Raw genomic sequence first — 16,747 nt, 5'->3', positions numbered from 1 at the left:
GCGAGTTTGTTCAGCTGGGGGTCTATGCGCATTAAGATAGACCGTCTCCTCTCAGTGGAGATTGCCACGTTGGCATTACCCAGGTGGCAAATAGCTCTCTGAGCCCAACCCACTAAAACTTCTGGATCGATAGGAGTGTTAGATTCTTTAGCCAAGAAGGCCAGTTCTAGAATCTTAGCGAGAGGGCCAGAGAGATCAAGTAACTTATCTTGGCAAGACCTCCAAGCACAGTCTAGGCCCTTCTTAGGGTCTTTAGCCCATTTCTTCATAAACGTGACCTTCGTGGGGTCGATATCTGGGGTATCTGTGACCTTTCCTTCCAGGTCTGGTCTAGGGCACTCCCCCGAAGTCTGGCTCTCACTTCTTTATAAAAACCTGCCCTGATGTCATCCTGGATGTACACTGCCACCTCAGGGGGTGGGGTCCAACTAGAAGAACGAGGATGGACAATGTCCTCAGGGTGAAATGTCAAGACTCAAGGAACCATTGAGACAAGGCTCTTGGATTTTCAGACTTTTTTTGTTTGCTTGGACCAGGACAGTCCCCTTGATTTGCGTCTGAGTCTTATGTAGGGTCTGAGGCTGTATGGTCTGACGACTGATCAGTCCCCTGCCATTCTTGCTGTTGGGAGGAGCTATAGCCGTGTTCCTTTTGAATGGACACAGATAGCTTATCAAATATCTCTGAGTGAGCCCATTTCTTGGCTTTTGATTTACCTTTAGAGGTAGTAGGCTGCCCAGCTTGTGCGTCATCTGATGGCGTGGGTGGGGTAGCTAACCTTTATGACGTGCCAAACTCTCAAATTATAAGTAAGAGGACCGAGAGCCTTCGCCAAGGCTTTGTTAACAGAGAGTTACACGTGTGATAGCCCGACCAGAAAAAAATGCTGTAATTCTGTTTGTTTGAACTAGTGGTAAACAGGTGATCGCACACGCATGCTCTGAGTCCCGAGGGACTAAAAATAGGACTGAGGACAAACACTCTGCAGTCCGCTCCCGCTCCACCAAGAAAATCAATATCTAAAATTAGCGCAGAGAGACCTGAGCACCGTAACAATAACACAGTGCTATTATGAGGAACATGGGAGAAAACGTAAGGCACTTAACTGGCTGCGAAGCAGCAAAGAAAGAGGAAGGACACTAGTGTTTTGGGCTTATATACATGTTAATCTCTATGGTTGTCATGTGATATATATATTGAACTATGGGATATGTTTTGTTTTTTTGTAAATCTTCTGTGATTGGCTGCTGGAAAGATTAAAGCATAGAAAGAGAAGCATAATCTGACCCTCTGGTCCTGACATAGAATGGAAGGCATGTATGCATGCGTGTAAGTAAGCAAGTCCTACCAGCAGCAGAAAACCAACACAAAACGACATTTTGGGAAGTTGGTCTCCAGTGTATTGTTAAGTGCAAAGCTTGCGATGTTTCCACAGTGACAGGCAGGCTTTGACATTGCCTGCCGCCTTCATGTATACAGCGACAGGCACGCTTTGGTTTTATTGGTAACCTATACTTGCATGGCGACAAACCTGCTTTGATATAACACAGCAACAGGCATGAGTTGACATTGCCAGCTGCCTGGGTGTGTGCAGTGACAGGCACTCTTTGGTTTTACCAGTAGCCTGTATTTGCACAGCGACAGGCACGCTTTGCTAGAACCGGTGCAGTTTGGGTGCGTTACTGCGCACTGGAGAGTGTGTTTTCTTGACTTTGAAGTCGTAACTTACAGGGTGGTCCAACACATCAAAGGACTGTTTTATATATATATATATATATATATATATATATATATATATATATATATATATATATATATATGTGTGTGCAAAAAAGAATAGAGAACTCTGGGTAGTTCCCAAGTTTAGGTGGAGAGCAGCTCTAGTAAGGAGCGCTCTGCAACACCAGCAACACTCTAGATTTGCTCACCTCAAATGTCTGTTTATCTAGCAAAGTTTTTAAGCATAGGATTAGCACAGTGCTATACACGCCGAGCTAAATAGTGACAAAGTATTTTGCCATTTGTACAGCAAAGTCTTTAAGCATAGGTTCAACATAGTGTCAACCTTACCGAGCTGTAAAATTACAAAAGCCACTATCTAGCTCGCGTGGATAGCACTATGCTAATCCTATGCTTAAAAACTTTGCTAGATAAACAGACATTTGAGGTGAGCAAATCTAGAGTGTCGCTGATGTTGCAGAGCGCTCCTTGCTAGAGCTGCTCTCCACCTAAACTTGGGAACTACCCAGAGTTCTCTATTCTTGTTTATTTATATATATATATATATATATATATATATATATATACACACACACACACACAGATATATATAAAAATGTTAATAATATAGCTGTTAAACATTTGTATGTATTTTACGTAGAGTTTTAGATTGACCTTTGTTTACATTAGCTTTTATTGAAGTTGAACAAAATGCAAAATGTTAATCCACCGCCTTTCTTCTTGCCCTTCCCAGGGGACCCAAATATTCGTTGGTCTAAGTGGAAGAAAGTTTTTTTAACATTATGCCCATATCTTGGGAACATCACTAAGTGCAGAGAGGAAAGCGTTTTACTTTTACATCGTTTAGAGTCAGAATGCCAATAGGTATTCTAGCATCGTTCTGATCTTGATGTGAGTGAGTCAGAAGACTTGAATGAGTTTGACATGTGCTTGAAGAAATTAGACCATTACCTTCCAAAAGTGAGTACCATCTTAGAACTGTATCACTATGGATGAAAGTTTCAAAGGCCACAAGAGTCTATTGAAGCCTAAATCACGGATCTTCGCAAATTAGCTTCCACTTGCAAGTTTGATGGTTCTTTAGAAGAGTGCATCTGAGGAGAGCCACCCGACCTCTCCTATTATTTGTAGCCAGTTCTGCGTGCCCAGACGGAACGCGGAACTGAGTTGGTAAAATAAAGTAGGGGCTGCGCTGACAGTTTCCCTTAAGATTTCATACCAAGTGCACGCGTATTATTTCAGTGCGGGCTTTGGGCGCGGCCCTCCAGGCACTTTACAGTGGCGACGAGCGGGCTATCGTCAACCCCGCGTCGCATCCAGATCCTGAGTCCGCTGATGGAAACAGAAGGAGACTGGGGCTGTGACTCCGTGCCCCGTTGTCAGTGGCATCGAGGTAGTGTGCGGCCAGGCGGGCGCTCAGCCAAACAGGCAAGTGGCGTGCTGCGCTCCGGTCTGTGAGGCGCGCCCCGACTCCTTGCCGATAGGAACCTCCTGGGTCCCGGAGCTCCGACAGGCTTCTGCCGTGGCCTAGAAGGCGCGCGTGCAGCAAAGGAAAGCTGCAGGCGGCCTCACCATTGGACCGGGACCGGAGGCAGCGCTCCCGTCCCGCAGCACCACGTGGGGCTGTGTGCGGTTCGTCACACGCACACCCCCACCTCCAGGCAGCGCGTGTGCTCCCCAGGGAGGGGAACACAGCACAGGAGCCAGAGGGGCAGGAGCCCCAGTCAAGTGAGAAAGAAGGGCAGTAGGCCCTGAAAAGAAAGATAGTTAACAAAAAAAATATATATATATACAAAGAGAAAGAGGGAAAAAAAGGTGAAGAAGAAAAAAAAAAAATAAGAAGAAGAAGAAAGAGAACACCAACAATTAAGTGCAGCCCCAGTGAAGGAAAAAACAAATATATATATACAGAGATATTGACAAAAGTACCACCATAAGAAGCATAAGCACACCATGAGCGCCCCACCGCAGGAAAACCCCCAGGGGCCCATGCAAGCAGGCCCCAGTGCTCACTCCTCAGTAACAGCACTGCCACCATTCAGCCAACTGATTGACCAGGCCACAGCCTCGCCAAGATGGCGCCTATGGCTAAACCGATTAGAAAATGACTTCTGTGCTACGAGAGAGACAGACGGAGCCGTGCGCAGATCTCTCATGCTGTTAATGGGAGGAGATGAGCTGCAAGATTTGTTTGATTCACTCCCCAACACTGGCGATAAGTCGGACTTCAATGCAGCAGTGGAAGCTCTGAACAAGCATTTTGACCCACAACTAAATTCAGACTTTGAGCGTTTCGAAAGAAGAGCAGGTAGATGCCATCCAAACTCGTCAACCATCAGGACAAAAGGTAAATTTTGGCAGACAAAACTCACGCACCTGCCGAAGCTGTGGGTATGATCACAAACCACCCATGGTGTGCCCCACGAAAGGAAAAACATGTGACAAATGCGACAAAGATAACCACTTTGCGAGAGTGTGCACGTCTGGCAAAGGCTGGCAAGGAAACCAGAAAGGAAGAGACACCAAGGTCAGAAGTGTGACCAAAGAGGCTGATGATTCTGGTGAGACTATGGCTCAGAGAACTCCAATCTTCGAAGAGGATGAAGACGAAGACATCTTTGTCATCTCATTCACCGGTGGGAGGCAACAGAAAAGCGACCTCCACCCATGAGCAATGTCCACATCAACGGCAAGTCGGCGACAGTGCTCATGGATACAGGAGCATTTGTGAATTCCATGGATGAGACTCTGTTCAGGCAGCTGACCCCAGCACCATTGCTTGCCCCAACTACCACCAAAATTTACAACTATGGAGGCAAAGAACCACTTCCTCTGAGTGGCACGGTGGAGGTGTCAGTGTCCAGCGGGCAGGTGTCAACACTGGCAAGGTTCTACATGGTGGCTGGAGACTGAGGTACTCTGTTGGGGTGCCACACCGCGGAAGAGCTTGAATTAGTATTTTGCGCGCGACAAGTATATGACTCTCACGCTGAACGCTTAGTTAATGAGTTTTCGCAGCTCTTTGAAGGACTGGGGCGACTCAAAGGTAAAAGTGTCAAGCTACACATAGATCACAGTGTTACACCCGTTGCCCTCAGACACCGACGCGTTCCGTTTCACCTACGCCCAGCCGTGGAAAGGGAACTACAGCTGCTTGAAGATCAAGGAGTGATCGAGAAGGTAGAAGGGCGCACACCGTGGGTGTCGCCCTTGGTAATAGCGCCGAAACCTAAGCAACCTGGTGCCATCTGTTTGTGTGTCGACATGCACCTACCCAATAAGGCCATTAAAAGAGAGTGGCATATAACGCCTACGATGGATGATATCATAGCGGATCTGAATGGTGCACAGTGGTTCTCGAAATTGGACCTCAATGCTGGGTATCAGCTGGAGCCTGATAGTACGAATATCACTACTTTTTCAACGCATGTGGGACTTAAGCGATACAAAATACTGAGCTTTGGGGTATCCTCGGCCGCCGAAGTATTCCAAAATGTGATTAGGGAGACGCTCTCAGGACTGCAGGGGGTAATCAATTTGAGTGATGACATCCTCATCTACTCCAAAACCCGAGAAGAACGTCATCGACACCTAAGAGCTACACTGTAGAGGTTATCAGAGGCAGGTTTAACACTCCACAAGAAGAAGTGTGCGTTCTATCAGACGTCAGTGGAGATTTCAGCTATGTTTTTTCAAAGAATGGTCTACAAGTAGGCCCTCGTAAAGCGGATGCCATCCGTCAAGCACCGATTCCGAAGAACACCACAGAAGTGAGAAGCTTCCTGGGCATGGCAACCTATTGCGGAAGGTTTATCCCGCAACTTGCGACCATGGCGGAACCCCTCAGACAGCTCACAAAAACTGGGCATATGTGGGAATGGAGCCCAATGGCGGACAAGGCGTTTGCCGACATCAAGACAGCGCTACTAGACAAGTCAACAATGGCATACTTTAACCCTCACCGACGAACTGAGGTGGTGGTAGAATCAAGTCCAGTAGGTCTGGGCGATGTTCTTCTCCAGGAGCAAAACCCGCAAGAGTGGGTTCCGGTTGCATATGCCAGCAGAGCATTATCTTCGGTTGAAACACGATATGCCCAAATAGAACGGGAGGCTTTGGCGATTCGGTGGGCGTGCAAACATTTTCACCTGTATCTGTATGGCCTAGAATTTCGGGTGGTGACTGATCACAAGCCTCTAGTCGCACTGTTTGCTGGCTGTCCTCGTCTGGCACCCACGTGAATAGAACGGTGGACTGTTCTGTTGCAACCTTACCGGTTTACTGTCATCTATCGGCCGGGAGTGAACAACCCAGCGGATTATTTGCCTCGCCACCCGTCCCTAACCACGACCGATGACTCTCAAGAGAAGGATGAGGAGAGCACAGAATTATTTGTCAACATGGTGGTGCAATCGGCATGCCCCAATGCCCTGTGTGTAGGAGACATTGTGGACGCCTCCAAGGTGGATGCAACGCTCAACCAGGTCAAAGAAGCACTTGATCACAGGAAATGGAAGCTTTTCCTAGAAAAAACTAAAGTGGCCAATCATGAATATAAAGCAGCAATGCAAGGGATGTGGAGGGTGCAAGATGAATTGTCCACGGATGGACAAGGACTGGTCCTGCGAGGAAGGAGAATTGCGCTGCCTCAGAGTTTGTGGGCCAAAGTAGTGGAGCTAGCACATCAAGGCGCTGCAAAGACTAAGGCAAGATTGCGGGCCAAGGTGTGGTTCCCCGTCATGGACAGTCAGGTGGACGAACTGGTGGGAAAGTGCCATTCCTGTGTAATCACATCAGGGGAACCACCCTGTTGTCCCGTGGTCACGGAGCCGACTAGTGTGAAGCCATGGACAAAAGTGAGTATGGACTTTGGGAGCTTCCCGGATGGGCGGCTGACGGTCGTCATCATTGACTCTTCCACAAAGTTCCCCGCTGTGGACGTTGTGTCTTCCACGGCTTTTGAGAATGTGAGCCCGGTACTTCAGAAAACATTTGCCATGTTTGGCCTTCCTGACGAGGTCAGAACAGACAATGGCCCGCCCTTCCATGGACAGGAGTTTCGGTCTTACCTTGAAGGGTCGGCTATACATCATCGCAGGGTTATGCCCTATTGGCCGCATGCTAATGGGGATGTCGAAAGGTTTATGCGAACTCTAAACCGAGCCCTCAGAATAGGTGTTGAACAAAGAGAAGACAGTGAGAAATGTCTACAAGAGTTTTTGAATGCTTATCGCCAGAACCCTCACAGTACTACAGGGTGTGCCCCGGCCACACTGATGTTTAAAGTTCCACCTCGGGATTGCATCCCGTCTGGTCCTCAGTGGACAGCACCCGAGCTGGATGTTGAAGCCACTCAGCAACGCAGAGAACGTACTAATCGTAAAGCCACTGAGCGACGGCGAAGTCAATACAGAGGTTTTCAGAAAGGAGACAAAGTGGTGGTGAAGAATCGCCGGCCAGGAGGGAAATTCCAGACTCCATTCGAGCCCGAACCCTGGCAGGTTGTCAGTGTGAGGGGTGCCATGGTGACAGCCGCCCAAGACAGTCAGAGGGTCACCAGAAATGTATCACACTTCAAGAGAGCAGGGATTCCAGTCATGTCTTGGGAGGACGAAGAGTTCAACGAGCCCACTGCTGAAGAGGCATGGAGAGGGAACGCTCCGGTGGTGGTCCAAGTGTCCAACACCCTCTGGGTGAAAACGCTGGCCCCAAAGGATCCCTGCTTAGGGGTGGACGTTAGCATCTGCACCCCAATCCAGTGCCGAACAGTCAGCTCCGAGACTTTGTATGTAAGTTAGGTCCATAGGAAGCCGCGTTGGGTCCTCGTTGTTTTCCCACCAGAGAACTTTCGTCCTCAGGCGTTGTATCCTTTTAATTGTGTTTTGACATTTTTGTGTTCGCATATATCCTTTTGCGTTCTTTGTTTTCTGGTCTGTTTCTCCTCTCTTCTGTGTGAAGTAAAACATGGGAGGGATGTAGAGAGCCACCCGGCCTCTCCTATTATTTATAGCCAGTTCTGCGTGTCCGGACGGAACGCGGAACCGAGTTGGTAAAATAAAGTAGGGGCTGCGCTGACGCAGTTTCCCTTAAGATTTCATACCAAGTGCACACATATTATTTCAGTGCGGGCTTTGGGCGGGGCCCTCCAGGCACTTTACAGCATCCATGACCAGTTTATGCGTGTAGTAACCAAGCCCGATCAGCAGCAGAAAACCAACACTAAACAACGTTTTGAGCAGCCATTTTGGGAAGTTGGTGTGCAGCGTATTGTTAAGTGCAGAGCTCGCAATGTTTCCACAGCAACGGGTATGTTTTGACATTGCCTGCTGCCTACATGTATACAGCGACAGGCACGCTTTGTTTTTATTGGTAGCCTGTATTTGCACTGCAACTGGCACACTTTGATAAAACTGGTGTGGTGACGAATTAACAAGTGAAATTAAGGCATAATTTAAAATCATGTAACAAGCGACAACAGAAAGAAAAAAAACAGGCAAATCGGACATTGCTCTTGGCCGAAATTAGGTAAAGGAAGAGGTAAGCAACGAAAAAGAACTAGGCATATACAGTGATGTGTGTAGACATTGCCACACTAAGATTTATTTTCAAAACAGACAGTTTACGTCATCTAAAGAAGTAATTCTGTCCCACGAAGGCACTAGACAACCTCTCCCCACGAAATTAAATGCCACATTGCACATGGAACTTTTTATTCCTGATTCCTGAATCCGAAACACATTATATCCAACCTACACTTGACGTTTTTGTTGTAAAACTAACTTTTGTGTTTTTAGACGTGTCTTGTACTGCACTTACCATATATTAACTTATTTTAATTCATTATGTAAAGAATATTGCTGATTAATTATAATGTCTTATATACGTTCAGATCACTTAGCTGAAAAAGACTGCTTACATTTCATACATTTTAACAGCATTTATTATTTCCACTTTTTGTTCGCAGTGCTGCTCACTCTTAAGCATGCCCAACCGTTAATAAATAAGCATTCTGAAACACAGGAAACATCAGTCAACGTAATGCTTTTTGCTGAAAAGGAAGAACAGAACGGTTCCTCGTGTTCTAGAACATTCCTCTGTTCGGGTTAATACATGCCTAATACAAAGACTCTAGAATGGCACCTTTATAGCTTCATGTACAATGACAGACAGTTAGTTAAAAGGCAGTAAATGTTCTTCTGATGGATGATAACATAAAATTGGAAATCAGATTCTGATATAGCTTCTTTTCCAGGAGCTCAAAAACTGAAAAGGGCTTTGTGGCTCATAGCCCATCTCTAATGATATTTTCAGTTCCTTCTGTGCACTATATTAATATCCTGTTCCATATCTCGCAGCCCAGCATGCCCCTGCCCCTTCCTCCTACCCTTCAAGCTCCCTCCTGCTTGCCCTGTACAGTCAGCTTGCTGCCTTTGCCCTCTGTTGTCAGTGTGCATGGCCCTGTCCCCTTCCTGTTGCTTCCCATGGTCTGTTGTGCTACCCTCCAGCTTGCACTTCATAGTGTATTATTCTGCCACAGCCTCTGAAAAAAGAGGAGATTTTATACTGGAGAAGCTAAAATAAAGCCCTTTAGGGCTAAAAAGAATATTAAGCCTCCTTCCTGAATTGGGTCTGTTGACATGTATGGTTGCACTGCCACTGCCTCTTCTTTCTGCCCTCAATGGTCCGTTCTGTTGCCACAGCCTCTTGGCTGTCCTGCATAGTTTGTTTTACAGCCCCTGCCCTCCATGGCCCGTTATGTTGCCACTGGCATTCCTGCCTGCCCAGCGTGGTCGACTTACTGCCTTTGCTCCCTCCTCGTTACCGTTTATTGTCTAAGTAGTACCCTAAATCTCTACCTCCCCAGAGTGTTCTAATGAGCAACTAAATATCTAGCATTCTGTAGTTATTACAAAAGTGTGGCACAATTGAAGTCATTTTGGTAGAATAAAAACCTTAAAACCTATACCATTTCCTTTAGAAAATATAAAAATGAGGGAGTCTTTTCCTATAGAAATTATAGTTAGTGCTCTAAAAAACTAAAATGAGGGCACAATTTCTTAGTTCTTCAAATAGTGACAAAGCACTTTTCATTTCTTCTCTAGCTTTGTTTTTTTTCATCCAATTGATCACTTGATTATTTGGTGCACTTAGGGAAGAGGATGTGGTGTTAGGGCCAGAGCTGCTGACTTAGTAACTGGGAAGCCAGGTTCAAGTTTTGGCGTTGAGTTTGAACATTGACTTAACATCCTGTGATTCTGAGCAAATCACTTAATCTCCCTGTGCCTAAAATCAAAATGAACGTGTTGTCATGTAAAGCACTCCAATACCTTCCGATCATGTCCGTGCTAAATAAAACTGCAAAATATAAAAATAAATAATTAAGCATTTTGCACACTTTAGTCATTGGGCTATACTTGGGCTATGTTTGGGTGGTGGTGCCATTTGGGGCCAGATGTAGGTACGTATCAAATTGCGACTTGCAATTTGCGTGTCATAGCGACTTGCAAATTGCAACTCGCAATACGAGATGCAGAAAGGTGTCTCAGACACCTTCTGCGACTCGCTATGGGGTCGCAAAGACCCACCTCATGAATATTAATGAGGTGGGTCGCAGTTTGCGACCCCATAGCGAGTCTAGGCACTCACAGGGATGGTGGCCCGCTGGAGACAGCAGACCACCATGTCCGTGACTGCTTTTTTAATAAAGCAGTTTATTTTTTTATTTTTTCAGCCGGTTTTCCTTTAAAGGAAAACGAGATGCAAAAAGAAGAAATACCGAAACCATTTAGTTTCGTTTTTTTCAGAGCAGGCAGTGGTCCATAGCCTGCTCTGAAAAAATATTTTTTGTGGCATTCACAAAGGGGAAGGGGTCCCATGGAGACCCCTTCCCTTTTGCGAATGAGTTACCATCCACTTCAAGTGGATGGTAACTGTGAGTTGGTTTGCGACCGCATTCGCAGTCCCAAAGCAACTCTGCATGGTGATGCGGTCGCAAATAGGAAGGGAACACCCCTTCCTATTTGTGAGTCACAGCCTCAAATTGCGAGTCGGTACCGACTCGCAATTTGAGGTTGTGCATCGCGTTTGGCCTTTTGCGCCTCGCAAACTGCATTTTTCGGAGTTTGCGAGGCGCAAAAGGCTTGCTACATCTGGCCCTTGGTCTTTTTTTTTTTCCTCTGGTGGCCATCTAGGGAGACTTTTTTATTATGAAGATCTTCATTGTCCTCATTTACTGCAGTATCCACAATAGAAAATGCTTTCAGTTTTCCACTTCGATTACTTCATCAGGGAGTTAACTGGCATTCAGTTGTGGGTGTTCAAAGTGTGTGTTTCAGTCTGAAATTTGGAGTGTTTTAATTAAATAGATGAGGAAGATATTTAAGAACTCATTTAAAATGTGTCCTAATTTTGCTTTCTACAGCAATAACCATAATTGCTATGACATATATTGTTACTTTCTAAATTAAATGTTTTAAGATTTACCAGTTTGATTCAATCAAGATGGCTTCAGGTGTGCCACACTTTTGTCATAAGTAAGACTGTTAGTGCGAGGCTGCAGTAAACCACAGGGGAATCAACTAACAGGCTGCTCCTGTTTGAAGTACATTTTTCTGAGAATGTCAGACTTTACCCACACATGTCTGAGGAAAGCTGTGTAAATTTACAGAAAATATGCTCTCATTTTATCTTCTTGTGCACCTTCCATAAAGTCTATGAGCAAATCATAAGAGAAAGTAGTTTTCTCACACACATTATTCATGAAATCCCAGCAGCAGGTCAGCAGTTTTCACAGGATAAAACCACCTTAGAACACACCACACTTCCTCAAATTATAATGGTACCACCAACAACTGATTTAAATTTGAACTTAAATCTGTTATCACCCTTTATATATGCTCTATTTGTGACCCTCATTCACTATGATCCATTTCATTGGGGACCATGTCCCAGAGTCCTGTAAGTGCTGTCATAGTATGTTTCCATGTTGGGAACAACCAAGGAAAAGGGGGATCTCTTTGGGACCACCCCACATGCCCATTGGGATCTAGATGTGCTCATCCTGTCCTTTACATATTATTGTAATTCCTTTTCAGGACACCGGGAATCTGCAGACCAAGATATAGCGCCCTGAAAAATTTGGTATATTTCCTTTCAGCAATTTTTCTGTAGCCCATCTTAAAGAATTCCATGGAAAATACATGGGGGTTTTGCATTTTGGGGGCCCCTTTTTTTCTCTGTCTCTGCTTGACGGATCACCCCAAGATTTTCCAAGAAGGAGCTGGGGTGGATGAAACGTTTTGGGAAAGTTTTGTGAAGAATTCTTCAAACGAGGGTGATCCGTCAGGTGAGGGCCAAGGAAAAAGTGGTGGGAGGGGGGGCAAAATGTGTTTTCTCTATGTTAATTCCCGTAGGGATTTTGAACAAGAATAGCGGCCGAACCACTGGTTGAAATTACACCAAATTTGGCAAAATGGTAGCTCAGGGTCCAGAAAGCACCCTTTTTTGTTATTTGCTGTAAATCCATAAGGTAGTTTTTGAAATGTTGAAGAAAAAACAAATTTATATATTTAGGGACATAAAGGCTCCGTAAATTCTCCCGATCTCGTGCTGAGATCTGATTGGCTGGCAACACCTCTGCAAGGAACAAAGCCCCTCGTGGAGCCATAATGGCCCTAGGGACTATGCCCCCCCCAACCCCCCCCCCCCCAGGGCTGGCTCGTGTTATGTCCTGGGGTGACCACCCCCTGGACATAGCTGTTTGCTCTGACTTGGCGGGAACTTTGGCAGCTCCCACCAAGTCAGAGCAAACACTCCAGTTCCAGCGGGTGAGAGCTGTCAAAGTGCTCTCACCCACTGGAAACTGAGGTTTCATTTCTTTCTCTGCCCGCAGACATGGCCGGCCCCAGGGTATGGGGTCCCAGGGGCCGAAATCAGCCCAGTGAGGGGGCCTCATGGCCCTCCTCCCCTAGAGTCCATGGTTCTCCTTTTAAATTGATACGAGTATGCAAATGTGCAAATCACCTGGAAGGACCCTGGTTAGGTGGATATTTACGTCTTTGCCCTCACCATGCACTGATAATTACCCCAAATTACTCCAAAATATTGAAGAAAAAACTGGGAATGGCGAGGGCATGAGTTATAGTTACCTTAGGGCATGTGTTATAGTCACTTGAGATAACTGTAACTGGTAAATTTCTGTGGTTTGGTACGTTTAAAATGTGAGCTTAACTATAACGTCTCTGTAACCTTTGTGTTTTTTAAGTGAATTTCTGTGTTTTAAAAAAAATTCTAGTTCCTAACTAAAACGTTATACATATAAAATACAGGAATTCTTTAAAACTTACCTATGAAATTACGATGTAAAACTACTCCGGATTCAGTGACTCCCGACGTGACCGAGATGTTGTAATTCCTGATGTACAAACGTGCGCAGTATAAATTGACAACTGCGCCATCTTGGTAAGGGGTACAATATTAAGTTTCTGTTCATCTGATAATTAGGAGCACTATATGATTTTGCAATCCCTAACGTTTAAAGTCTCCAAAGTTTAAACTCTGACGCACCTACTTCCATTTTCAAATGATCACTTCTGTTTCTCTTTAGGCCTTCACGTGTTTCCAACCTTTGTGATCTATGAGCTTACGGTGCTGATGTTCCTGACATTATCCGTGGTTATAATGAAGGTATCTTTTTATATGTTACTTTTTTTTCACTATTTTCAGATAGCTAATTCATAAAGCATTTGCCTACGTTAATTAACTTTACATACAAAGTTATTTCTTTAATAAACGTTGTATTTATGTTGATGATTTTTTCTCTTTAGTAATGTATTGCTGAGAAAAGAAACCGATTATAAATAACACGAGAGCTGGACTTGAAACACAATTAAGACCGAGATGTAAAGACCAGTCATGTATTTATTTAGTAAAATATTTTTTTGTATTTGACACATAGTTTATACTTTGACTACTCAATACAGGATGTTTTCAGAAGAGTATGATAACACATACAGCTGTTATGCCAGAGAGTATGTTCCTCCGTGCCAGCTAGTAAGCCCGTTCGTGTCAAAGAACAAACCCATGGGTGCCAGTGAAGTACTTCCTTATTGTGACACATTTCCAAAATGAGAACACTGTAGTGTTGGGCATTTCTGGCACTCGAGCTATCAATAAATACTCGGACACTGTGACTGGGTTTTCAAATTACGAACCCGTGGGCAGGGTTCGATGTCAGTCACGAAATCCGACCGACACCGCTCAGTGTGCTCGCACGGACGTCTGAACCCCGCCCCCTGGGTTCACTTTAATATATAACCTTGGTCACATGACCTGAGGCGCACTCAACAAAACAGAAACGGAAGGGGAATCAGGTATGGCGAGCCCGCCATCACCCCCTCACATTTAACCTTATTGGTAGTGCCCGGTGACCAGTTCATTCACTGATGCGACACTGCATTCCTCCCTAAAATCAAAAACGCAAAACTATACAAATCACAGATACATAGAACATCTAGTCATCAGTCACATGGTCACGTAGCTTCACTGACTGAGTGGGATTATTGCGCAGATAGTACCTGGTGCTGTCAGCTCTTCCCTTACTGGTACTGGGTGTCTCGTTGTCAGTGGGGTTACCTTCCGTTATAGCGTCTGGCAGGTTGTCATCACCTGTCTCGGGATAGGATATGTCATTGTCATCATCATCCCCGTCCACAGATGGCGGATCACCTGCTGGCTCAGAGGATACCTCCGTTGGACATAATGCAGTCGGGGAGCAGAACCTTTTAAACAGCGACACATTGCGAGTCACTGACTCCGTACCACGTCGCGCCACTACGGAAGATCCGTGCCATTTCACAACTCGCCACGGGGCAGGGTCAAAAGGCATGCGAAATTTGCTTCCAGGGGATATCTCTTTGAGCAGCACAAAATCGCCCACTTTGAGGTCGGACTGTTTAGCTCTTCTACGGATGCTGGCATATTTGTTGTTGGCCAAACGCTTCTCATGCGTCATGCCTAGGTCCACAGAAGTGGGGACCCAGGACTGGTGGTGAGGTATTGAATCCACAGTTGCTCTTCCAAAAATCACATGCCCCGGTGCTCAGTTGGTGGTAGAGTGAGGAGTCTGACAGTAGTTCCTCAGAAAAGAGTATATGGCGTGCTCAACCGGTTCAATGCATATTACCTTGTTCAAGGTCCTCATAAAGCGTTCAACTTCACCATTCGCTTGTGGCCAAGGAGGAGTGATCCGCTTATGCCTGACACCCACGCTCTCGAGATACCCAGCTAACTCTCGGCTCTGGTGCGTCTTGATTTCTCGGATGAGTCAGTGGGTGGGCATAATTTTCTCAATGCAGGGAATAACTATCTCAGCCGAGATGGAGGGGAGAACTTCAACCTCTGGATATTTAGAAAAGTCATCAATCATAACCATCGTGTGCCGACCATCCGGTAGGCTCCCAAAGTCTAGGCTAGCTGACTTTCATGGTGATGTGGGACCCGGCTCCTTTTCCACTGGAGTCGGTCGACTAGGTTCCCCTGATGCTTGACACCACTCACATGTCTTTACCGCACTTTCCGCCAACTCATCCATAAGCGGAAAACATACCTTGGACCTTAGCCGATTTTTTTGTCTTCACAAATCCTTGATGTCCATTATGAGCAAGCTGCACTACCCTGGACGTGAGAGATGTGGGGATTACCAGCCGGCACCCTCTCAGGAGGCACCCTTCCGCGTCTACCGTTAGCTCATCTCGTACATGATATAGGCTCCCTAGTATGCGCTGAGCGCCCACTGTCATGGTCGAGAGTTGTATCTTGATTTTAAACCAACGATTGTCCTTTATGGCTTGCAGAGCCTTCTGGAGACACTCATCTTCAGCTGTTGCTACGACTACTTCTTCCACTGAAAGAGGCAGTTGCCTGGACCTGTCGGAAATTTGTTTGACGTATTCCTCAGTTTCTTCTGTGTCACATACTTCATGGTGAGACGCTGCTCGGGGATGGCGGGAGAGGTAATCAGCTGGGTTGTTGGTTCTTGGACGATATTCCAGATTGCACCCGAAGTACTGCAATTGGAGCATCCATTTTTCGATTCTCGGAGGGGGCTTGGAGGCGGTGCCATTGAACAGGGGTATGAGTGGTTTGTGGTCAGAGGTTACCAAAAAGGGACGGCCATAGACGTAGATGTGGAAGTGTTTACATCCCCAGTGTACTGCAATAGCTTCCTTTTCGATTTGGGTGTATCTCTGTTCTGTCTCCGTGAGGGATCAACTGGCGAAAACTACCGGAGCCCAGTCACTGTGCTCTTGCTTTTGAAATAGTACAGCACCTAGACCTTTCGGGCCTGCATCAACAGCAACTTTGGTGTCTCTCTTAGGGTCGAGGTATCCTAGGATGGTGTCGCTCGATAGGGCGTCCTTAACTGTCTCAAATACCTTTTGTTGACTTGGACCCCAAGTCCACGGTTCCGAGGACTTGGTCAGCATTCTGAGGGGTTGGGTGAGTGATGCGAGATCTTTAATAAAGCGACCACAATAATTCACCATCCAGAGGAAACTTCTGACTTCCGTCACACAGGAAGGGGGGGAGCATTCTTGACATCTTTTACCTTCGCCGGGTCAGGAGCGACCCCCGTTGCGGAGAATACATACCCAAAGAATTGTATCTGTTTCTTCAGGAATTCGCACTTCTGACGGTGAAGAGTCAGACCTGATTCTTGTATCCTCTGCAGGACATCCTTGAGTCTGGAGTGGTGCTCTGCTAAGGTTGGCGCGTGAATGAGTATCTCGTCACTGACATTTATGGTACCTGGTAAACCTACTAACAGCTGCTGTATAGTGTTTTGAAATACCTCGGCGGCGCTGGATATTCCAAAACTTAGGGGGTCATTTTGACCTCGGCGGTACTTTGTAAAGACCGCCGAGGGACCGCCGTGCGGAAGACCGCCAGTGGTGGCGGTTTGCCGCTCGGCCTATTATGACCGTTGGCAGCTCTCCGTCCATTTACA

The 16,747-nt window shown here is 46.1% G+C and overlaps 1 protein-coding gene across 5 annotated transcripts in view; it reads left to right on the top strand.

The window, feature by feature from the left end:
* The window catches only part of TMCO3 (transmembrane and coiled-coil domains 3), a 612,636-nt gene that overhangs the window by 536,362 nt on the left and 59,527 nt on the right, over nucleotides 1-16,747 (top strand). For all 5 annotated transcript variants that reach the window (XM_069204660.1, XM_069204658.1, XM_069204662.1 and 2 more), the window contains exon 11: nucleotides 13,346-13,425. In XM_069204660.1, the coding sequence (XP_069060761.1) occupies nucleotides 13,346-13,425 (80 nt within the window). The remainder of the gene's footprint in view (nucleotides 1-13,345; nucleotides 13,426-16,747) is intronic.

This window comes from Pleurodeles waltl, chromosome 8 (genome assembly GCF_031143425.1).
Source record: "Pleurodeles waltl isolate 20211129_DDA chromosome 8, aPleWal1.hap1.20221129, whole genome shotgun sequence".
Lineage (NCBI taxonomy): Eukaryota > Metazoa > Chordata > Amphibia > Caudata > Salamandridae > Pleurodeles > Pleurodeles waltl.
This window is presented reverse-complemented; position numbering and strand designations above follow the sequence as displayed.